This window comes from Orcinus orca, chromosome 8, assembly GCF_937001465.1.
Source record: "Orcinus orca chromosome 8, mOrcOrc1.1, whole genome shotgun sequence".
Taxonomy (NCBI): domain Eukaryota; kingdom Metazoa; phylum Chordata; class Mammalia; order Artiodactyla; family Delphinidae; genus Orcinus; species Orcinus orca.
Window position 1 is genome coordinate 11,280,424 of NC_064566.1, and position 23,769 is coordinate 11,304,192.

Sequence of the window (23,769 nt, forward strand, 5' to 3'; positions counted from 1 at the left end):
TCATGATTGAACAAGTTTTTTTTGTTGTTTTTCGTCTTGAGTTTCTTTGGGTTTTGGTTTTTTTGGTTGCACCGCACAGCTTATGGGATTTTAGTTGCCCTGGGATCGAACCCGAGCCCTCGGCAATGAGATCGCAGAGTTCTAACCACTGGACCGCCAGGGAATTCTCATGAATGAACCAGTTTTAAGCCTCATTTTGCCCAGTCTAAGTGCTTGAATAAATACAAAGATAAATAAAACTCAGTTTTCACTGTCTCAAAATATTCTAGGCAAGTAGACAAAAAGTAAAAATAAAAAGGATGGGAGAGGGAGAGGTGGTGGCATGGGGTAACCACCACATCTCCAAGTTCCTTTTAGAGCTCTGAGTAACAGGGTGGACAGCCTGCTGAAATTCCATCCCAGCTGATGATAAAATGGGGGCTGATGGACAACTTGCTGTCACGGAGCTGCTCCTTGGATATCACACAATGTCCCCTCCTGGAACAGGCTTCTCTTGAGCAACTGGGTTGTTGCGATCTTACAGACACTGTAAGTCATATAAAACAAAGAGACCTTTCTCCTTATTTTGACTTCCAGAGAGCCTAGAGCCAAATTTTGGCCCCTTCTTCAACATTCTTGTTGCTAAACTCAACCTTAGTCCCAATTTTTCTGTACTTATATTCCCTCTTGATTAACTCATTTTTCAAAATTTTGTAAGATAGGCATTTACATAAAACACCGTGTATTATTTTTAAAAACTAAAGAAATGGATAACAGAACTGAGCAGTTGTGGAGGAAGATTCACGAGGGTGAACCTGGGAAACCTCTGAGCCCCAGCTTCCAAGCCCTCTCCTTATCCCAGTCGCAGTTTCACTACCTATAGCTTTAGCCTTGGTCCAAATCATCCTGTGGTGTTTGTTCTCTGTACTTCATAGAGAGGGACTGTTGTAAAGCAGATAGTCTCTGGTTATCTCAAGGAGTTCCTGAAAATTTGACAATGAAAGCGAATTTTAAATTTAATTTTAAAACTATGGTGTTGTTTTTAAAACAGGTTGGAAGGGGACTTCCTAGGGGTCCAGTGGTTAAGACTCTGTGCTTCCACTGCAGGGGTCACGGGTTTGATCCCTGGTCAGGGAACTAAGATCCTGCATGCCATGAGGCAGCCAATAAATAAATAAATAAATAAATAAAATAAAACAGGTTGGAGGTGCAAATAAAAGTGGCTGTGTGTTTGTTGTAAAAAGAATGTTGCAGCATTGAAAGGCTGGGAATCACTAAGTTATAGGCAAAAAAATCAGCAAGGTTGGGGGCTCAAAAATCAGACTGGGGTTCAAGGAACCTCTGCTGAGCTTCATGGTTTGGAGAGTCCAGGATGGGGAGAGCTCAGGAGGTAAGGAAGAAAGAAGGGTTTTCTGTTCTTTCATTTAAATCATTCATTTATTCATTCTTAAGGGGCTCCTAAGAAGGATGACCCTTTACTAAGTGGGGAAGATAAAAAACACTGGAGGAAAAAATATAGGGGAAAAATCTCTGTGACTTGAGTTAGGCAAAGATTTTTAGATATGATACCAAAAGCACCATTCATAAAAGAACAAATTAATAAATTGGACTTTGAAGGAAACCAGAAAGTCATCCCAAAATATGCTCTTTGACATAAAAATGATTTTGAACTAAAGGCAATTAAGAAGCAGCAAATGCAGAAAAATCTCCCCCTTTTCTGCCTAAAAGCGGAATATAAATTCTATTTTTACTAAGACAGACTCTTATCAGCCCAGAGAAGGCACCAGGGGAACCTGCAAACAAACTTTACTCCATTAATTTTCCTCCCATATATTTATCTTCCCATAGTTCCCCCCCGCCCCCAGAAGCCTAAGCTTTCCTGTGTCGCGTCATTTCTCTACAAATTTATTATTCTTGTTGACGATGCTACATAAATTGGAATTCTAAGCCGCCATTTTGAGTTACTTCTGGTTCAGTTTTCTCCTGAGTGATGTACACTGTATGCTTTTTTAAAAAAAATATTTATTTATTTAATTTATTTGGTTGTGCTGGGTCTTAGTTGCAGCAGGCGGGCTCCTTAGTTGTGGCATGCAAACTCTTAGTGGTGGCATGCGAAATCTTAGTTGCAGCATGCATGTGGGATCTAGTTCCCTGGTCGAACCCAGGCCCCCTGCACTGGGAGTGGGGAGTCTTAACCACTGTGCCAGCAGGGAAGTCCCCACTGCATACTTTAATAAACTGTTGTTTTTCCCTTTTTGTGAAGGGTCTCAGTTGAAAATCTAAGGTGGGTAGCGGTAAAGTTTTGCCTCCCTTGCAACTTCCTCAAAGTTAAAAACTGGGCTGAGAGGAGAAGGACCCAAAGCTCTGAAGCATAAAATTCATACAGATCTGGGGTCAGCAAACATGGCCAAAGCCTGGGACCTGTTTTTGTAAATAAAGTTTTATTGGCACACAGCCACACTCATTTGTTTACGTGTTTTCTATAACTGTTTCCATGCTGCAGTGGCAGAGTTGAATAGTTGCAACAGAGACCTCATAACACAAAAGTATAAAATACTTACTATCTGGTCCTTAAGAAATAGTTTGTTAACCCTTCATATAAAGCACAGACTGTCCAATGGATGCCAAGATGTACTGATCCCTTCAACACTACAGTAACTAATTGGGGACTGAGGTTGCCAGATTTACAGTCCTTGTCATGGTCCACTTTCCTCCATCCTAGAGCACCCTTCTCCTAGAACCCAGATCCTCTCCAAGTTAGCAACATTATCATTTCTGTCAAAAAGGTTGGGAAACATCAATATAAACAGCGATCATTCTTCTACTACACACCACCTTCCATTCCCTTCATCACTATATCTACCTGCCTCCCTCCTCTCATTCAGGTAACCTTTGATGAGCATTTACATGATGCCAGGGAAAACACAGTCCCTGGCTTCAAGGAGCCCACACTCCAGCAGAAGAGAGACATAGACATAAATAACCAATATGCAGGGTACTAAGTCGTATAATAGCTATGTAAAGAAAAAATGTATATTTTTTGTATATTCAAATACCTCAGTTTGAATCCCAGCTCTGCCAATTCCCAGCTCTGCAACTTTGGGTGAGTCACTTAACCTTTCTGAACTTGAGTTCTCTTATCTGTAAAGTAGAAATGATTATAACCTTGAGTGTGATGGGCTGTTGTGAGGATTAAGTGAGCTGCTTTGTGCAGAGCACCTAGTTCAGTGTCAGAGCTCCATATTATTATTAGCAGCAGCAGTGGTCGTCATAGTAATCAGTAGTAGAAGCAACGGTGATAGTAGATGGCGTACCAGGTGCAAGTCACAGCAAAGACGAGAGGGCAGTGATACAGGTGTATAGATCAGGGATGTTTTCACAAAGCAAGTGATATGTGATCTGGATCCTGAAGCAAGAACGGGAGTTAGTCATGTGGAAAGGGAGGTAGGGGCACAGATAGAATAAAATGAATAAAATGAAACACTTTAGAGATGCAAATTTTCCCAAGACAGGAGATGTAGAATGGGGTGATTTCCTGATGTGCCTTAAGTCTAGTAAAGCTGTAGTGACCATCAGAATCAGATCTGCACTTGGATTTGGACAAGAGAACACTTTCAGTTCCCATTACGACTAAGGCAGAAGAACTGACCTGACCTTTGGTGATTTTTATTTTTCCTTTCCTTCCTTCTTGTCAAGGTTTCTTTTATGCTGACTTTAAGAGGGTCATTGATCTAAAACCTTGAATGGTTCCTCACTGCCTATAGAATGAATCAAGATTCTTTAGCATGGGGTTCAAGACCCTTATTGTTGAGTCCCAACATTCCCAACCAGCTTCAATCTCAGTCACTCACCTCCCAACCCCTTCCTCCATGCTACCTGTGCTCCACATTCAACTCAACATATGTGAAAACCAGGCTTGCAACCTCCTGTTACCCCCAGTATCTGTTCCGCCTTCTGTGTGTCCTGCCTAATTTATTCACTCTCCTCCTAGTTGGGAGGGGGTGTTTTTGGGTTCCTCCCTCTTTCTAGGACTCACTATCCTTCTCCCCATCTTCCCATTCCAAACCTCTGTCATGATCTTCAGAGATTTTCTCTTTCGTCCACTCCCACTGTCAGTTTTAATTCAGGTTTTCCATCATCTAGATAATATTTTGCTTCTAGTCTCGCCCCCATAAACCTATCTGTGCATAGTGGCTTGAGCGCTCATTTTAAAGATGTCAACCCTAACATGTCACTTTACAGCTTAAAAATTGTCAATGGTTTCCCTTTGCAGTGTTGATCCCTTTAGCCAAAGACCTCCAGGACAATACCTATAGTCAAACAAAGTTGAGTTTATTGGCTGGTTGCAATGGGCACCTCAAAGAAGAAGGGCTAGAAGGGATTTGAAGCTATAAGCTTTGGAGTTGGGTTAGTTAGTTTTGGGAAGGATTCAATGAGGCATAGTTTTGTTCTGGAGTTGGGTGCTGTCAGAAAGCAGGGCCGGTTCTATGACTGGTGTCTTGGTCATTTTTATCTAGGAGGAGCTGTTCTTTGTTATCTACGTGGAAATACTCTTCACACATTGACTTCTGTCAGAGTTGGCTGTAAACCTGTTGCCTGTGTTCAGCAGTTAGAAGAAAATCCAGTTCCCTTTCCTCACAGAATCTTATTAGTAGTGAGGGAGAAAAAAGGTAGCCTCTGATGTCCAGAATTGAAATGACGATCACAGCTGGTCTGCCATAGTGTTAGAAGTCAGCCTGGGGCTCACAGCCAGTGATCCTAAACACGTTAAACAACCCCATAGAATAGCGACCTCACACAGCTCCCTGAGACCATGATAAATGCAGCAAAACAAGGTCACTTTATAGTTTTATCTAATCACACACAAAAGCAAGGTCACTGGGCCACCGACAAAATACCCAGTCATGGACTAGAGCAAATTCCTTAGGCCCTCCCCCAAATCACCAGCCAAAGACTAAATCCTATATAAGTTCTTTCTAGAACTCTCTTGCTGAGAGAGAGTCTCCCACAGTGTGCGTGCTTCCTCACTGCAACAGGTGATAAACCCACCTGTTTAATTACAGGTGTGTTTCTCCTGGTCTTTGGCTGAGGGCCTTGGCACAGGCATGGTTCCCCTGCTCACCTGGTTTCAGCCATGTTAGCCGTCTTTCAGGCTAATGTGGCTTTGAGGACAGAAAGCTCATTCCTGCCTCAGGGTTTGCACTTAACCGTTCTCTGGGACTTCCCTGGTGGCGCACTGGTTACGAATCCGCCTGCCACTGCAGGGGACACAGGTTCAAGCCCCAGTCCAGGAAGATCTCGCACACTGCGGAGCAACTAAGCCCGTGCACCACAACTACTGACCTGCGTTCCAGAGCCTGTGAGCCACAACTACTGAGCCCGTGCGCCACGACTACTGAAGCCCGTGCGCCTAGAGCCTGTGCTCCGCAACAAGAGAAGCCACTGCAATGAGAAGCCTGTGCACTGCAACAAAGAGTAGCCGCCGCTCACTGCAACTAGAGGAAGCCCACGCGCAGCAATGAAGACCCAGCCCAGCCAAAAATAAATAAATTAAAAACAAAAAACAGTCCCCTGTGATTGAAATACCTTCAGGTCTACTGGTGGCTGCCTCCTTGTCATCATTCAGATCTCAGCAGGAAATAACCACTTGAGAAAGGCCTTCATGGCTCCTACTCCCAGTAATTCTGTATCACTTTTTCGAGTTCCTATATCATTTTTAACACTTGGTTATATTATTGTGTGTTTCTGTCTTCCCCCACCAAAATACAGATTCTAAGAGATCAGGGACTGTGTCGTGTTCACCTCTATCTCCTAGTGCTTCTAACATTTCCACAAATAGCTGAAACATATCTTACCTTGAGCAAAAGAGCATCTTCTTAATGGGTCTCTCTGCTTCCAGCAGCTTTCACCTCTAATACAGCTCTGACTTAGCTGTCTGAATTCCTTTTCTGAAACAAAGGGTAGATGCTAGCATTATCCCTCTTCAAAAACCTTTCATAGATTCTTTCTTCAAGGCATCATCCCCTCACTCCTTGCACCTCATCTTCCACTGGGGCTCTTGGGGGAACATTCTGGAACATGCCACATGCCTTCCAGCAGCCAAATTTTGACAAGTGCTTCTGCTTCTACCTGAGATGTTCTTGCCCATCCCTCACCCCCCCCCCCCTTATTTTTTCCTGAGGGCAAAATCCTAGTCATTTTTCAAAGCCTAGCTCCCAAAGTGCCTCTTTTTTTTTTTTTTTTTTTTTTTGCGGTACACGGGCGTCTCACTGTTGTGGCCTCTCCCGTTGCGGAGCACAGGCTCCAGACACGCAGGTTCAGCGGCCATGGCTCACGGGCCCAGCCGCTCCGTGGCATGTGGGATCTTCCCGGACCGGGGCACGAACCCGTGTCCCCTGAATCAGCAGGAGGACTCTCAACCACTGCGCCACCAGGGAAGCCCCCAAAGTGCCTCTTTTGAGAGGCTTCCTCCAATCCTTCCTTCCTCTGGGCTCCCCCAGCCCCTGTTTAGACTCTGGTATGACTAACCACACCCCGATTTCTGTCACAGTTGAGTGTGTACCTGTTGTCTTTCTCAGGAGACCATGAATGTTTCCAGGGCAGGGAAGCATCAGCTCTCTCTGTGCCCCCGTTTCTTCAGTTGTAACATAAAAATCTTTGTACCTACCTCATTGGGTTCTTGTGGGGAGTAAGTGAATGAATGCACATACAGCGATTAGATGGATGAATGGCTGAGTAAACACCATACAAATGTCTGCTACTATCATTAATATTCATTTCCGTATTCTTAGTGCTGGTCCAAAGTAGGTGTCATTATGCATTGTTCTTGAATTTGGTTGGAGTCTGGTAGAATGCTTCTGAAAGATTTAGAGCTTTATTGCTTAGAACCAGGTTGGGAACTTTTATTGGTCTATTTAAGTTATTTATGTAACTCCCAACCCTCCTTCCACCCCAAGCTTTGGGGATAGGAACTAGGGATTGCTAAGTAAGAAAAGAGAAAATAGTCCTAAACCTTTCCTAGTGGTGTCGCCTAACGGTTGGTCTGACCTAAAGATAAGAAACCTGCCTCAGAAATTTATTTTTAAAAAATTTCCCTGGGCCCTTTGTTCAAATGCTACTCACCTGGAAGAAATAACATATTTAACCGTTACCTACGAATGTGTCCCATTTTCCCCATAATATTAGGGGAGGGATGGGATACGGGACCACCAAATTATAGTAGAGATGGGGTCTGGGGAGGCAAAAGAAGTCTGGGTTATGAGCTGCTGTTCCCAGAGCTTCCAAAGGCTTGTTAGAAGGAAGGGTGCCAGAGAGCACTGGATGCAGAAGAGTGAAAGGATGCAAACAAAGAGAACTGAGGCTTCCTGAGATGATATTGGTCTAATGGAGAAGCAGGGAGGCCCAGTGGGGAATGCGCTGGACCAAATTATACTTGTAATTCTACTTTGTAGCCGGGACACCAGGGCACCTCTCTGGCTTCCTTGTGCAATGTGTTTAATGGTGAGATTGAACTAAATGAAGTTTGAGTTCCTTCTTGTGTTGAGGAGGGTGCTGGCCAATGGCGGGGTGACTCCGAGTCTGAATGCATGCTTTAACACATCCTGGGCTTGTGTGTTTCCTTGGTTCTTTAGAGAGCCAGCCAGGCTTCACAAGTCTGATGCTTGTGAAAACCATCTTAGTGGATGTGAACAGCCTGGTCTCACCTCTCCAGAGAGGTGGATGATTCCTGGAGGCTGTGCGTGAAACTGGGTCGGCCTCTAATGGCCAAAGGCCCATGGGCACAACAAACAGGGTGAAGTCTAGGCTGTGACCAGATGGATCCTGGGAAGCAACTGGTATTTCTAAGATAGTCTCTCCTCAGTCGAAAGTCTTCTGTTAATCCAAGCTATTTGAGGTATTAAGTATACTTGATGTTTGTATGTCATTTACAAGTTTTGTCAGATTCTCAGATTTGTCTAAACCATGTAACAGCCTGTGAAGTCATTTCCATTTCATAAATAAGGGAGCTCAGAAAAAGTGACTTGCCCCAAAGTTTGGAAACATAATAGGGTTTGTGACGGAGAGTGATTTTGTACAAGTCTGTAGCTGGCTTTATCCAAGAGAAGTGAATTACAGAGATGGAGAATGGATTTCAGTCTTAAGATGATCTCGATTACTAGCTGTACCGTGGCAGCTGGCTATAGTGGAATGAGCCTTGGAGCCAGAACTCTCCAAATCTGTCCTATACTAGAGGAGGGACTGTGGACAAGTTAACACTCATTCTCATTTCCCTTGTTTGTGAAAGAGGAGCAAATGACATAAGACAGGGTAGAGCTGTCTGACATAGTAAGTAAATGCAGTATTCCCTTTCATACGAGTTTGAACATGTGGATAAAAATACTCTTAGCCATGCTTTATATTTTCTCCTGTGTATTTTCCTCAACTTAGTTTCTGCCTTCAAACTGACTAGAAACAGGCTAGTAAGGATCCTTCTGTTTCAAAGGCTTGATTAGGGTTCAAATACTCGAAATTAAACCATATAAAAGGAAATATTTCTCATCTACAGGCTAGCTGATAAATGTAGGGGGAATCTACGTTTTTGAGGCTGACTGGCCTTGGGAGTTGATGCCCGTGGCCTGGCATCATAGAGATTTACCTAGCACGCTTGAGTGAGCCTGGCCCTGGCTGGGAGGATTACATTTCATCCAGTGTTGAAATCACTTGAAATTCCCCTTATTCATCCAGATACAGAAATAAAAGGAGCAACTCGTGGTCTTGCTGAGGCAAAATCTTTATTGTTAGCAATTACTGAATCCTTTATTCTTTCATTCTTGCATCTATCTGCCAAAAACAGACCCATCAAAGTAATCTATTATATAAAGAATCACATGCACATGGATTTTCTTATCTCACACCCCACAATCTCATCAAAAGATCAAATTATATCTTTACTCCATCTTTATCTGTAGACCTTAGAGCTCTATAGAAGCTTTTGAATGAAACAATGACATTTTTATCATTTTCACTTTTTAAATGTACCAACATCCAGAAGGTTCATTCTTGGGTCTGATGCTTGAAGCTGAGGTAGGATGAGGCAGGAGGACAAGCCACCCTTTTAAAATGCCCTGGTCTAAACATTGTTGGTAACACACACACACACAGATAAATCAATTCAAGTGATATCCGAAAACTTTTTTTTTTTTTCCTTTTCCTCTTCACCAATCCCTTTCTCATTCTGCTGGAGGCCCCTCTGCGTCCTGCATTTCTATTTTACTCAATAGGAGAAGTTGCTCAGCTACTTCATGAGGAGTTGAGGATTCACAAACAGAAGTCATTCTAAACAATTTGTCAGGTATGTCTCCCACAAATATTTACTTGTCCTCTCCCTCTCTGACCAGCGGTCACAACAGTGAGTCATCCATTGGGCTTTAATCCACAGCAGCATGAAATAACAGCAATTCCAGGACTATGACCTGACACTTTCCATTTTTATTAAAATTCTCACTTCCCTCAAAACCTGATTGTCTTAAAGTCAATTTTATTCCATGCTTGGACTTTCAGTTTGTGCTAATTTGCAAGTCTTTCCCAAATTATCCTTGTAAATCAATGCATGAAGTATTTATCAACTCTCATACATACAATTCCTTGACAGATTCAGGAGAACTGAATCTCTCCCCATAGAGAGGACTTTTCTGGAGGGAGTGGGATAGAAGGAATCCCCTTTATGAAATAAGAGTTAGGGGATGGGAACTAAATTTATGCCTTTTAAGACCTTATTAATATATAGAGTTATATGTATATGGCCTATTGTCAGTCCCTTATTCAGTTTGCTTCATCCATTTTAGATGAGCATGATGCAAAGTCTACAAACTCAGAGCCACACGTTTATGTCTTTGTCATTATGGCTAAGATCCCACATGCTGCAGAGCAACTAAGCCCGTGTGCCACAACCACTGAATCCCGCGCACCTAGAGCCTGTGCTCCACGACAAGAGAAGCCACCGCAATGAGAAGCCCGCGCACCGCAACGAAGACACAACACAGCCAAAAATAAAATAAATATAATAAATTTATTAAAAAAAAAAGAAATTTGAGTCATGCCTTTCTTCATTAAATAAAAAAGCCTAAAAGTACTATACAGATAAATCTAAGCGCTTCACATTAATAAGCAAGTATTTTACCAATCAAAATACTGCTCTTAAGCACAAGTAACAACTCAAACAAGGAAAAGCTCGAATGAAATAAGCCTCTATGCATTCACTGCAAAATTTTATACCATTACCAAAATTACAAACAAAACAAAACGATACACTTCTAGTGGTAGTGGACCCAAATGTTTATTATTGCCTCATTTTCTTCTAACCAGGCAACTCTTCTCTATTTCTCCCCTCATGACTTTTCTCTTTGTTTGGTACTCAGCCAACCTCTGAGACACAACTGAACTCCTCCCTCCTCCAGGAAGCGATTTCTGGCCCTCACTGATCTCCTTCAGCTCCATACCGCTTAAACCCATCCTACGATTCAGGTCTACCAATAGTATTGATCTCCTGTATGCCTACCATTTCCACAGATGCATCCTGGGGAACAGGGCCATACCTCCCCTGTATTGCCACCTTGCCTCACCCAGAGCCCTCTCAGAATATTGACTTCATGGAGTTTTGGACATAAACCCATGCAGGAAAGGACACAAGCTATGGCAGCTAGCCCCGACTCATGGTCCTTTTAAGAATATAGAAGCCTCAAATACGTGAACCAAATTGATTTGGGCCCCCCACCCAAGACCTTGAGTTTGAATTGATTGGTAGCGTGAAATAAATGATACACCTGAGAACTTCTGGATTCCCATTTGCACCACGAGTTCATAGGCCTGACTGTAAATGACCTTTTACATTAATGCCCACATTTACTAGTTGGTGCTTTTCATACCGTTTCTCTCAAGAACGTTAAATGCAGAACTGTGCCCTTTGTTCTGAAGCATGGAGGCTTTGCTCTGTATTGTTTCAGAATCACTGGCATTCCCACTGGGAACAGAGTGGGCCTCATCCTCTGCTCATGACTAAGTCCAGAGACTCTGTCTGGTGAAGGAGTTCTGTGACTTTTTAACCTGAGCAGTATTCTACCCATTGCCCGTGAATGCCCGGGTTACAGTGCCTGTATCACTGCACTGCTGATTACAATAAATGTGAGGTAACCTGGTAAGCTGTCCCCAACCCCAAACTCAAGAACATTAGTGGATACTTGAAAGCAAGCTGTATGACTGCACACTCCCAGCTTCCAAAGTTCAAAAGTCTGGTGGACTAATCTTAAGATCTCCACTGCTCTCTTCTTTGCCAAATATGGGCAACAAATACTGCCTTTAACATTATCAGGACACAGTTGGGGGTTGCTTTTTCAGTGCTGGGGATAGATTACATGGATACATTTTCCAACTCTCTGCAGCAAAGAGGTGCAGTGATAGACGTTCATAATCAGGCCCTTAAAGTGAAGGGCACTAGGCTTTGGAATGAGAAAGATCTGGGTTCAAACTCAGGGTGCCATTGGCTAGATGGGTAACCTTGAACGAGTTATAAATTTCTGTGAGCCTGTTTTCTCATCTGCCAAATGGAAATAACACCACCTCCCTCAGCAGGGTTGTGAAAATTATGATATACATAAAACTCCTGACATATTGCTTCAATATAGTAGATACTCAATAAATGTTAGTTACTGTTTTTATTATCCAAGAGTTTGAATTGACTAGAGTCCATGATTTTTAATTCACTATTTCAGTCTTTTCAGAAGAGTCATCCAGGACTAAAGTTAAAAGTATATGGGAGGCTGTTAAATGCCTGTAAAGGTTATTTAGTGGGTAGGAAAGATCACAGCACTGAGGTGGAAGGATGTTGTCCCTGCCCCCACTCCCTTATGGCCCCAACACACACACACACACACACACACACTCACACATCCCTCCCCCCCGCTGATGAAAATGCCTGTGGTTTTAAAGGTTTTCGAAACTAAGAATGGGAAAGTGAGGCCTCAGAAAACTACATATATTCCACTAGAGGAGAAAGCAAGTAAGAGAGAGAGAGAGAGGGGTAACGCTACATTTTCTTGTCCTTAGCAGTATAATGGCCCCCACGTCCTGGGATCCCAGTTTGACAAGATGAAAGGACTCGAAGGTCATGGACGGACCTCACTGTCCACTGTGAAAGCTCTTGCAGCACCTTTAGGCCCCACAGCTTCTTCTCAAAGAGACCACCATCTCCAACAATAAGGGGCATCCCATCAGCCTCACTGGAAGGGATCTTGTGTTCCAGGAGCACCATTAATTCTTCCAGCTGGTAAGCAAAGGCAGCGACTTGGAGGAGAATGGTATGTATTGCTTGATGGAAGTCATCTTCAGCTGGAGTAAAATGCACCCGTTGGTCTTCTAACATTCTGGCCAACATAACATGGAAGGTACGGTAAGCTTGGAGGTTCTCTTGGAGTCGCTCTGCCTCACTAAGCTCGCTCCACCGATCAGTGCTTGCCACTGGCACACCACGCACAGAGTCCAGGTTTATGTTCTCGTTCAGACCTTGGTGCTTCACCTGGTCAAGGATACAGAAAAACTTCACATCTTCTGTAATCACTCCACCAGTCTCACTCAATCTCTAAATCTCATATAAAATCTTATTCACTTCCCTGGTCAAGGATCCAAATTGTAAAGAAAATAGAGAGTCTAGATGAGGAACTCTTCATCTGGGAACCTTGACGGACTTTAGGAAGAAGCTATCCTCCCAGAAACTATCCATACTGCTTTGACTACCTGTTCATTTCTCTTGGGAGAATGTACAGCTTTCACTAGGTTCCAAAGGTTGAAAACCACCCACTGACTGTCTAGAATAATTTTTCCTTCCCACTTGACACTCCCTCCTGGCAACTGGAGTATTATAATCATACTGGAGTTTAAGTATTTTAAATATACCTGAAGACGCTGGCCACACCTAAGTTCTAAAACATAGGCATCGTAGAATTTCTCTAACAGCCTCTCCATTGCTCGCTGTCGATGGCGAGGACAACCCTTTATTACAGGAGTCAATTGCAATTATTTTTTGAAAAACTGGTATTTCAAAGAATCTGATTTCTGACTGCTGGGGTTTTATGAAGATAAACCAATTCTCAGAGAACCTAAATTCCGAACTCTCCACGGGGGCCTGGAGTGTTTCCACGGCAGGCCTTAGATGAAGACCGAGGGGGATCTTCCTCTATCAGAAAACCTGAGATCCATGGTTAGCTCCCTAAGAATCGGACACTTCCCCAGGTCCCCAGTGATTCTTCTACGAGACTTTTTTGATAGTGTAGGTGACCTTTCTATTTAGACACAGGAACACTTTTGATTGTATAGGGTGGCTAATAATGTAATAGGAGAAACTGGTTGGTTTATACTGTTCTTCTCCCAATCCTATAAACCTAACTCCATCTTTCGTTTCTAAGCTCAAAAAATCAGAACAATGTACATGAAGAACCCAAGCTTAGAGGCCTCATGGTTAATCTTTTCTGGCAGAATTCAGACAAGTAATGAAATTAGGAACAGCCTCCAGGACATAAAGCCAATTCTACATAGAACCCCATGTATATTTTCTAATTCAAGGAACAACATGTCTCCTGAAGAGCCTAGAGAAAGTAAGGTCGTATGACTTTCCTTAAGGGAAGGGGCCATGTCAAATGACAGGTGCCCAATATATAAATGACTATATGATTAGGGCTTTTGTAACTGATAACGGGGCTGGAACATGATGGTAAAGGGCTGGATCAGAAGAGATGAAGTGAAAATAGACGATAGCAAAATAGGCAACTTACATAAGATTCCGTAAGAGCAGTCAGGTCTGAACGGATCTTCCTTGCTAGCCAGACAGAGCGGCTACAGAGGTCCCGGCGGCGAGGGGTCAGCGGTGAATGCTCTGTGAAAGCCATCCCCTAACTCAACTGTTCCGGGAAACAAGTGAGCTGGGTTTGTTTCTGTCTATACTGGTCCAAATAAGAAATGTGACTCTCGGGCTAAATCCACTGGGCATTTCCCTACTAATGGAATTCGGCACCCACGCCCCCTGCCTGACTCAGAGGTGGCAGCAAATTCCTGGCTGTGGATTTCTGCGCCTGTGGAATCAAAGGCCCCTTTTCACTCAGCTTTCTGTCCTGCAGCGTCTGCCTCCAACTCTCTCCTCCACTCAGGGCCTAGTGTACTTGTTTTCATGTCATTGTTTTGCTTTTGCACTTGACAAGGTCATTATCACGCTGATCCTCATGACACCCCTGCCTGATGGAATCTATTTATATACACTTATAATCAGTTCATTTTACTATCACCCTCTCTGTGCTCCCCATGTCCTTTTCTTTCTTGGCCTGGTAAATTATTCAATAATATTAAGTTATTATTATTGATATAGCTGCCATTCATTAAGCATCTACCCTAGGCCAGACACTGCTAACAGCTTTAAAGCCTTTATTTGATCTTTAGAATAATTCTACAAGATAGTTTCCTCATTTTACATAAGAAATGGAGGCTTAAAGAAATTAAATAATGTGCACAAAATCTAATAACTAGGTTCAAAATTTAAATATAGGTCTTTGATTCTATAACTGTTTCTCCCACTGAGTTTCCAATATCATTCTCTAGGTAGTTCATATTTTGTTCCAAGACACAAAGTTTACATGAAATAGATCCTGTAAAACTACAGCATTTTTTCATTCCCATCCTTTTGCTGAGTATTTAAATTTACACTTGATTAAAAATCAGTTAAGGAAGCATCTGTAATCTCAATCATGGTGCCTTCCTTGTAGCTATAGGATGAGGAAGGTACTATTTTAGGCCTGTTCTCTTCCAAAGGACAGGAAACACCCAACCCTGACTTGGTAACATTTCTGAGGCAGTCTCACTTAAGTGACAACATGCTTTTCTTTTTCTTCCTTATCCCAGTCATACCACATTGCTTCTTAACAAAATAAGAGAATGAGCTGGACTGTGAAATGAAGGCAGAGTTTAAAAGCACTTGGAGAGTTGTTGTTCTATTGCATTTAACTCTGTAGGTTAGAGGATGACGCCAATTGGGTAAGAGTTACAAGTTTCATCCCCAAATGAATCAGTTTTCACTATTTTGTATCATGGACATTACCTCTAAATTGAAACACATGCCTTCTCAGGAGGAAATTTCCATACATAAACAATAATCGAGGGGGCTTCCCTGGTGGCACAGTGGTTGAGAGTCCGCCTGCTGATGCAGGGGACACGGGTTCGTGCCCTGGTCCGCGAAGATCCCACATGCCGCGGAGCGGCTGGGCCCGTGAGCCATTGCTGCTGAGCCTGCACATCCGGAGCCTGTGCTCCGCAACGCGAGAGGCCACAGCAGTGAGAGGCCCGCGTACCACCAAAAAAAAAAAAAAAAAAGCAATAATCGAGGGACATAGGGGAGAAAGAAATGAGGCTGGGGTGGCTGTCACAGTAGGCTTTTTAAGAAGGTAGGAGGATTCTACTTTTTTCTTTTTTTTTAACTTTGTATGGACATTGAGTTTTGTGAAGAAGCACTGATATTAAATGCTATCAGGGTTTTGTCATTATCAGAGCAAAATTAACCCCACAGCTTCCTTAACGTTCTCTTTACTAGATTAAGAATCCACCTTTCCTAAGGTTGAAACATGGAAAGGATTTCCAACTTTGTCAAATGATCATAGGATCATATGGCATCTCAGCATTAGAAATCAAGAACTGAACTAAGTCAAAAGTTAACTACCTGATTCTCAACAAGAGCAAACAACAGTATCCGCCACATAAAACCTGCTCTGAGGGCACTTGTTTTTCTTATTTGGCAGCATCAATTATTTCACCCCAGGATAACTGCAACTCAGTACAACCAAGGAAGACCAGTTGCTTCCATGAAGACAACTTTTATTTTTCTTCTTTACATATTTATTTTGGATATGCCTTACCTAGATTAAGAGAAAACAAGAATTTGAAAAGCAGAGTATCCCTTTTATTATAATTTCTTTTTACATAACCTTTTCAACCTAGATTCAGGTAACTACCTGTCTCTCCCACCAAAGGAGAAGGGTCCTGCATATTACAACAGGCAAAAAAGGCTTCTAGGAAATAAAATATTTTAAATTGATTCATTACAATTTTTCAGTTTTCTTGAGTACACTGGAAAGTGGGAAAAAGACAGGAGGGAAAAATGGTGCTTCAAACAGCCAGACTGTAATAACCTTAGCTAGGTTTAGTACACTCTTTATATTTTTTTCTCCAAACAGGTTCTAAGGAAGTTCAAGTGCTCTATGTGAATGCTTTTCCATACCTCAATATATCTATTTTTACTCTCAGTAATCTTGGCCAGTGTTTATCTAAATTCTCTGAAGCATATTAAGTCTCAATTTTACAAAATAACCCTGGGCAACCACAAACAAGGGGAAAGATGTATTTCTACAAGATGTATTTCTATATCTTGTAGAAATAATAATTGTATTAAGTACATTTTCAGAATTTAGAATTGCTAATTCAAGATGGAGAATATGCTGTGGGAAGAGTTATTAAAAAGGTAGCAGAATTTGATTAACAGTAGGAAATGTTGGGCTTCCCTGGTGGCGCAGTGGTTGAGGGTCCGCCTGCCGATGCAGGGGACACGGGTTCGTGCCCCGGTCCGGGAAGATCCCACGTGCCGCGGAGCGGCTGGGCCCGTGAGCCATGGCTGCTAAGCCTGCGCGTCCGGAGCCTGTGCTCTGCAACGGGAGAGGCCACAACAGTGAGAGGGTCGCGTATCGCAAAAAAAAAAAAAAAAAGAGTAGGAAATGTAGAATTTTAAGATTAAGAGTTCCTTAGAAGGACAATGAAGTAAACGTATGAGGAGCAGAATGGAAAAGGGAAAAGAATCTAGTATAAGATAGTTTACTTTAACCAACTCTTTACTTTGCTAGCACCCCTTTTCTCAAAAGGAAAAAATCTTAAGTCTGTGAAAAATATTTTAAAATTTATCGCAAACTGCTGTAATAATTTATTGAAACAAATTACAGGCAAATGAAGATGAGTAAAAAACAGAGAAAGGAGAAAGTTTCTGAGAACTAGCTAGCTGCTTTTGGTGGGGAGGAGTGTGATACAGGGAAGAATATATTTTCCCTCTATCTCATAAAGTTTTTTTTTTTTTTTAAATGCAGTTTGCTTTTGTGTAGGTGGCTAAAACATCTGATGACTAACAACTGCAAATGTAATTTATGGAGACAAAGGATAAGATAAATGTGACAAAGACAAAAAGTAAAGTGGGGTATAGATGCTAGCTAGTGAAACAGTACAAAATGGACTTAATACGGGAGTGGAACAACTTTGTTTTAGACCCATCCAGTCAATCTTATAATATTTTCAAATTTACTCAACATACCAAAGTCATCTCCAAATCCTTACTGTGGGCAGGAAAGCATACTCTATATCCCTTCTAACCTTATTCCATTTTCTACCCTCACACTGAAGGGGATGGCAAATCTGCAACACTGAAAAGAAACAACAGTACATTTAAGACTGCTCACTGTAGGTGTTTCACTCCCTATTCCCTGGCATCCCAACCACTGACACTAGGTGGGTGTAAAGTAAGCCTCTTTCAGAGATGACGTTTTGTTACCCTTCTTCTTGGGGAAAAAAAAAAATCAAGAGAGAAAACTGATAAACTTTGTAGTTTTAGTGTTTGTGAAAAACAAGCTGTTCCTTATTTTGTTCTCAGCAAAACTTCATTCTTTCCAACAGCCATCATACATTTCTGACAAACAATGAATAGGGCAAGCCTTTAATTCCAGTTTCTGAGGTACGTAGGAGAGACTGCCCTTCTAATTCTCTAAAAATGGGCCAAAATATGCTTTTGGTCTTCTGGAAGTTATGAAGTTGTACAAAACTGTCTTTCCCATGGACAGTAAGTAATCCACCCCATGAAAATCCCTACCTCGAGGGAAATGATAATTCCTACAACTTCAGGTGAAAACCAAAGCATTATACAGATTATTAACTTTGTTGAAGGTTTTCTTCTTCTGAAGTGTTATTAAAAGGGAAACAAAACAGAGCAATTTTCTTTTACTTACAACCGTATGACTCAGACTATTCCTTCACTGATGGCAGTGTCCTTCACTAATTGGGAGCTGGAATCAACCAATGATAAAGCAAAGCAAAGCCAAAGCCAAAGCCAAAGCCAAAGCAAGCAAGGGGCCAGAGCTGGGGTAACAGGGAGGTCTGTACAAAGAAATGATGGGGACAAAAAAGAAAATCAACAAATTCACAAGAGAAAACCTTTTATCTATAATTCAGACCCTGAACAACCTTCCTGACCCCCTCAAAGTTCCTAAATCTCGATGCTCTAAAAACTCAGACCACTAATTACCACAAACCTAACATCCTTCCCTAAAGAGGTTTCCGGAAAAGCACTAGGCTACTGTAGTGATTTTGTTAGTGCTGAGGACCAGCTTTCTTTAAAGGCCACTAGAGAGCTATGATTTTAGAGGCTGGCTGTGCTTCTTCAACCCTATATCTTGCCTTCTACAAGTACCTCTTATGCAAAGGACCCCATGTCAGAATAATCTAATCTCTCCCAGCCCCACAAAATATAGCAACAAAGACAAAAAAAAAAAAAGAGAAATCAGACTTTGTTAATAAATAAGGAATCTCAGGTTCCACAACACAAAAACACACATGTTCAAAGTGCAAATTTCTGCCACTAGTCTGGGACTTTTCTCACTGATATAGAACCCTGTCTTATGGTCAGAGAGACCATGTAGACAGTAGTTCCCTCCCTGTTGGGAGCCTGCTTGCAAAGCAAGTGAGCACCACTGAGAACCTTATGGAGGTGTTGGGAGGGGGACTGAGGAAGGTGGTGAGGTGAAGAGGCAGGAGGTGGTCCCCATGTATCCTTCCTTTCCTAAACCCAGGGGGAATAGAGGGAAAGGGGGTGAGAGATGTGTGCTGTTTTAACAGCTCACCCTGCTAAGGGGCCCTAAAGTGCCAAGTCAAGCTGTCAGCCTCCAGAGATTAGAAGTATATGATACTTTGAAGATAAATGTGCTGCAGGGGATAGAAGCCAGAACCATAGGGAAGCAGTAAAGGAGGAGAAGGGGTTTAGAGAATATTAATATATTATTAAGAGTTAAAAGCTGATCCAGAGCACATCAGAGTTACAGGCTGAAAAGGGGGATCTGCTGATGAGCAGGAAGTCTGCCTGGCTGGAACTGAGTATAAGAATAACCGTTACTTTAAGAGCTGCTGCTGCTTTTTCTTTGTCTAGCTTTCTGGTAAAGGCAACATCAATTTTATAAAGGGGACAACAGAGGGAGAAGAGGGGATGTGTGTGTGTGTGCGCGTGTGTGTGTGTGCATGTGTGTGCGCACGTGTGCTGTGATCCACAATGGAAAAAGCAGGCCCTTCAGTTATTTTACGAGATTTTAAATGCTTTAAATTTTTTTTTTTTTTGTCCTTTTTGTCTTTTAAATACAAAGTCTTAGCTGTCCCAGTGCCCAAAGTCTTCCCTTCCTCTAAGGTCCAGTAGAGTCTGAATCTTCAATCAGAACCTCTGTGGTAGCACCGAGTATATCCGAGTTCATGACCAGCCCTTCAGTGCCCCCACTGCTGCCACTTCCCACAAAGATCTTCCCATCAGCCATCAGGCTCACCCGTTCTGTCCCACTACAATATGACTTTGACATCCCTTCAGCTTCTAGCAGAAGGCACTCTCCAGACGTGGAGTTTCCCAAGGGCTCAGGAAGAAGAGGAAGACCCTGACCGTCTGCAGGTTGTGTCAGGGACTCTGGATTAGTGCCCAAGATATCTGTGCTGGTGATGAGGGCGCCTGCATTGGCAGCCAGAGCTTCGGCAATCAGCACCTCAGGGTGGCTTTTTGCTTTGTGAGCCACTACGCTGTCCTTCTTCTCAAATTTTTTGCCACAGATATTGCAAGAAAACTGGTAGAAGGAGTCTGCATCATGCTTCTTCATGTGCCAATTAAGGGATGCCTTTTGCCGGCAAGTGAATCCACAGATCTCGCATCTAAGGAGAGTGAAAAACGAAATAGCTGATCAAATAGAGAAATAAAGAGACTCTAATTTAGCGTCAGGGTGAGAATTTAGAGGTTACGTTTATAAGCAACAGTCAGTAATATATACTTCTTGTGAAAGATTAGGAAAAGTTAATAGATAGAAAACTAATCTGATTTTTTCCCCTTTCTGTTTGTTTGAAAAAGAGGAAAACAAAAGAAAACATGACTAAGTAGCTCCCCTAATCAATACCCACTCTTTTTTTTTTTTTTTTTGGCGGTACGCGGGCCTCTCACTGTTGTGGCCTCTCCCGTTGCGGAGCACAGGCTCCGGACGCGCAGGCTCAGCGGCCATGGCTCACGGGCCCAGCCGCTCTGCGGCACGTGGGATCTTCCCAGACTGGGACACAAATCCGTGTCCCCCGCATCGGCAGGCGGCCTCTCAACCACTGCGCCACCAGGGAAGCCCAATACCCACTCTTTAATTTGGTAGAAGTAAAATAGCAGTGCCGGCTGAAATGTCTGTAAAGGGTCTAACCCTCAAGTGGGGTATATGCACTGAGACCCCAGATGTTCACCAGTAAACAAGTACTCACTGTAATGGCTTCTCGCCAGTGTGAATCATCCGGTGCACTGCCAGATTGTGGGAACTCTTGAAGGCTCGAGCACAGTATTCACAGATATAATCTCGCTGATCTAAGAAGAAAAATAATGTGGTTATTTAGTGTTCCATTTAGAATCCCTCTTAAGTATTTTTTCCTAGCTTACAACAAGCAGATGATCAGGCAGGTGAATTTAGAGGACAAGCAATACTGTTTTTAATATATAAGCACTCTGGATAAACAAAACTTATAATAATATCATTTTTATCTCTTCTTAGTCCATTCTTTCAGTAGCATACGAACCTATTTTAAAAAACAAAAATAAAAAACACAGCTAGACAGAAATATGAGAACTGGAATCCTAATCTCAATTTTACCAGTAATCCAGACCTTGGATAAATTGGTTAGCAAGTAAACAACTACATTTTACATAAGTTTTATTCTTAAAACAGCTTTTTTCACAGACTGTGAAAGCTGAATGCTTACATATAAAGAATCTAGCGTTCAACAACAACAAAAGAAGTTGGCATTCCCTAAAGAAAAGTGACCCAAATATAAAGTGCTACTCATATCTTCTATTTCAGATTTTTTAAAAAGTTACCCAAGATAAACAATTTAAACTTCTCTCAAAAATTCTATGGGGCAAAGGAACACTGGACTTAATTTCTTATCAACTGGTTGGGGAGAAAGTGGACAAACAGATGCTCAACATACATTTGTTGAATAAATGGCCACTACCCATTTTCTATGCCTTTCACTTAAAAATTACTAGAAATAGTCGCAGTAAAAACACAAGGCTAAGTCAAAAGGCAAACAGTATCCAATTTAATCTTACATTCTATCCCAAACAGTTCTAAAACCAAGTGTGGGAGAAGAGTCAAGTTTCCCCCTGAGGACTCACCTGGGGATCTTATTAGATGCAGACGCTGATTCAGTTGGTCTAAGGCAAGGCCTGAGATTCTCCATCCCTTAATGGAGCTAAAGTCTGGTCTATGTTCTACATAATGAGTGGTAGGGTCTCAAAATGCATACTTCTAACTCAGGGACAATTTCTTAGTATCTCTCAGGTCTTGTCCACTTTTCCAGCTCCACAGTCGCATGACAAACCCATGTGGGGCATTCTACTTGCTTAAATAAATTGTATTTTCAAAGGGAGCCAGTAAACACTAATTTGGAAAAGGAAACCTCTCTAACACTGACATCATAAAACTGTATCAACCAAATATAAATATCTAGAATGGACTGAATTTCTAAAACACTGTTTGTCATAGTAGGCTTGTAATATTTAACTAAAACAGTCTAAACTGGTTGTCACAAATTACTTTTCTATAGGATAAAACAGTGTAGCAGGGAGAAGGAGTGGAGAAATGGCAGCTTCTATCAAGAAACAGTGGAGACAGCATACTCTCTGAAGAAACATAGTGTAATGCAAAGACAGTAGACTTTGGAGTGACTAAGACCTGAGTTTAAATTGCGGTGCTATCAGGTGCCCGGCCCTGTGCAGTAAACAGTACTTTATAGGTTATCTCATTTCATCCTTGTAATAACTCAGTGTTACTGGTAACATTATTAGCTTTATTTTACAAATGAGGAAAAGTGAGAAGAAATTAAGTAACGTTCCTAAGTCACACATTTAGTAAATGATGGAAAGGGTATATATATGACACTGACCATATAACCTTGTGCAAGAGACATGAAATCTCTGCTACTGGAATTCCTAGTCTTACCCTCCAAGGATTATTAAGAATATCAAGTGTCTGGCATATGCTCAATTACCACTAATACCCAGCCTAATTTGTTCCTATTAGCTACACTGCACTGAGACTGTCAAGTGGATAAAAATGAATGACGTCTGAATCCATTCTATAACATGAATTACAAAGACATTCAGTTTCTCTTTTTGAGTCAATAGCTCCTCCTCCAACAGGAGGTTACATGTGAATTTAGTAGCTAGCCTTTACGATTCCAATAGGAGCAGAAGTCGAGAGCTCCTCAGTAGGTAACATGAACGATGAGCAGCCCTCCTTCCCGTTTCAGCTTTCTCCACATACTCCTCATTTTCAGTCCAGGTAGTTACTACGAGTATCTGTTTACCTGAGACAGAATTAGAAAACCCCGGTTCTGCTAAAACTAGCTGTGTGACCACAGGCAAGTTACCTAATGTTGCTCAGCCTCTGGTTTCTTAGCTGTAAAACAAACTTGGTGATGTTGAATCAGTGAATTTAGCTACTTGATAAACATTTTATTTAAAAAATACCTGTATGATGTTTGGCATGTCGTAGAAGTTGCTTCTGGAGCCTGAAGAGTCGCCCACAGGAGGGATGGGGACATACGTATTTCTTCTTCAGCAAATGCTGATATTTAATGTGGTGCTAAAACAGTAAAAGAAAGTGAAGGGGGATAAAAAATAAGGATTCCAGAAAGCTTAGCTTAGCTCATTCCTTTGCTAAGTCAAAAGTGCTGAAGGAAAACCAAATACTCTGTATATGAACAGGAAGCAGTATAATAAAATGATTACGAACATAGGCTACAGAAACAGATAGACGGTGATTCCAGACTAGGTCTGTCATTCACTAGTGGCATGATCTTAGAATATAATACTTCCAGATGGAAGTATTATATGGAGGTAATGATAACTGTGTTGTAGTGTTGTTGTGGGAATACAGAGATCATATATTGTACGGTGCTTAGTGCAGCAAATAGTACATGACAAAAGAAGTGTAGCTATCATTATTATAGTAGAACCAGAATCAGAAAGTAAGGCCTTAGTCCATGTTATACTTGCTGCTAAATAAAGATCAAACACTTCTTAAGCTTTAGTAATTATTATTTCACCTTCATGTTTTCTGCCAGACCTAAATACAAGCTGTATCTTTACTCATTAAAAAAAATCTGGGACTTCCCTGGTGACGCGGTGGTTAAGAATCCGCCTGCCAATGCAGGGGACACGGGTTCGAGTTCTGGTCCGGGAAGATCCCACATGCCGCGGAGCAACTAAGCCCATGCACCACAACTACTGAGCCTGTGCTCTAGAGCCCGCGAGCCACAACTACTGAAGCCCACATGCCTAGAGCCCATGCTCCGCAACAAGAGAAGCCACCGCCATGAGAAGCCCGCGCACCGCAACAAAGAGTAGCCCCTGCTCACCACAACTAGAGAAAACTCACACGCAGCAACGAAGACCCAAAGCAGCCAAAAATA

The 23,769-nt window shown here is 42.1% G+C and overlaps 2 protein-coding genes across 3 annotated transcripts in view; both read right to left on the reverse strand.

Moving 5' to 3' along the window:
- Positions 1 to 11,905: 11,905 nt before the first annotated feature.
- CNTF (ciliary neurotrophic factor) lies at positions 11,906 to 15,696 on the reverse strand. Its single transcript, XM_004264155.3, has 2 exons — positions 13,782 to 15,696; positions 11,906 to 12,529 (listed from the first exon to the last, which is right to left on the reverse strand). The coding sequence occupies exons 1-2, from the start codon at positions 13,893 to 13,895 to the stop codon at positions 12,041 to 12,043; spliced, it is 603 nt and encodes a 200-aa protein (XP_004264203.1). The 5' UTR covers positions 13,896 to 15,696; the 3' UTR covers positions 11,906 to 12,040.
- A 1,398-nt stretch (positions 15,697 to 17,094) lies between these two features.
- Positions 17,095 to 23,769, reverse strand: part of ZFP91 (ZFP91 zinc finger protein, atypical E3 ubiquitin ligase) — a 29,770-nt gene continuing 23,095 nt past the window's right edge. For both annotated transcript variants that reach the window (XM_012537370.3, XM_004264154.3), the window contains exons 9-11: positions 22,826 to 22,940; positions 20,563 to 20,662; positions 17,095 to 19,980 (exon numbers count right to left, since the gene is read on the reverse strand). In XM_012537370.3, coding sequence (XP_012392824.1) covers positions 19,470 to 19,980; positions 20,563 to 20,662; positions 22,826 to 22,940 — 726 coding nt within the window. In that variant the 3' untranslated portion in view covers positions 17,095 to 19,469. The remainder of the gene's footprint in view (positions 19,981 to 20,562; positions 20,663 to 22,825; positions 22,941 to 23,769) is intronic.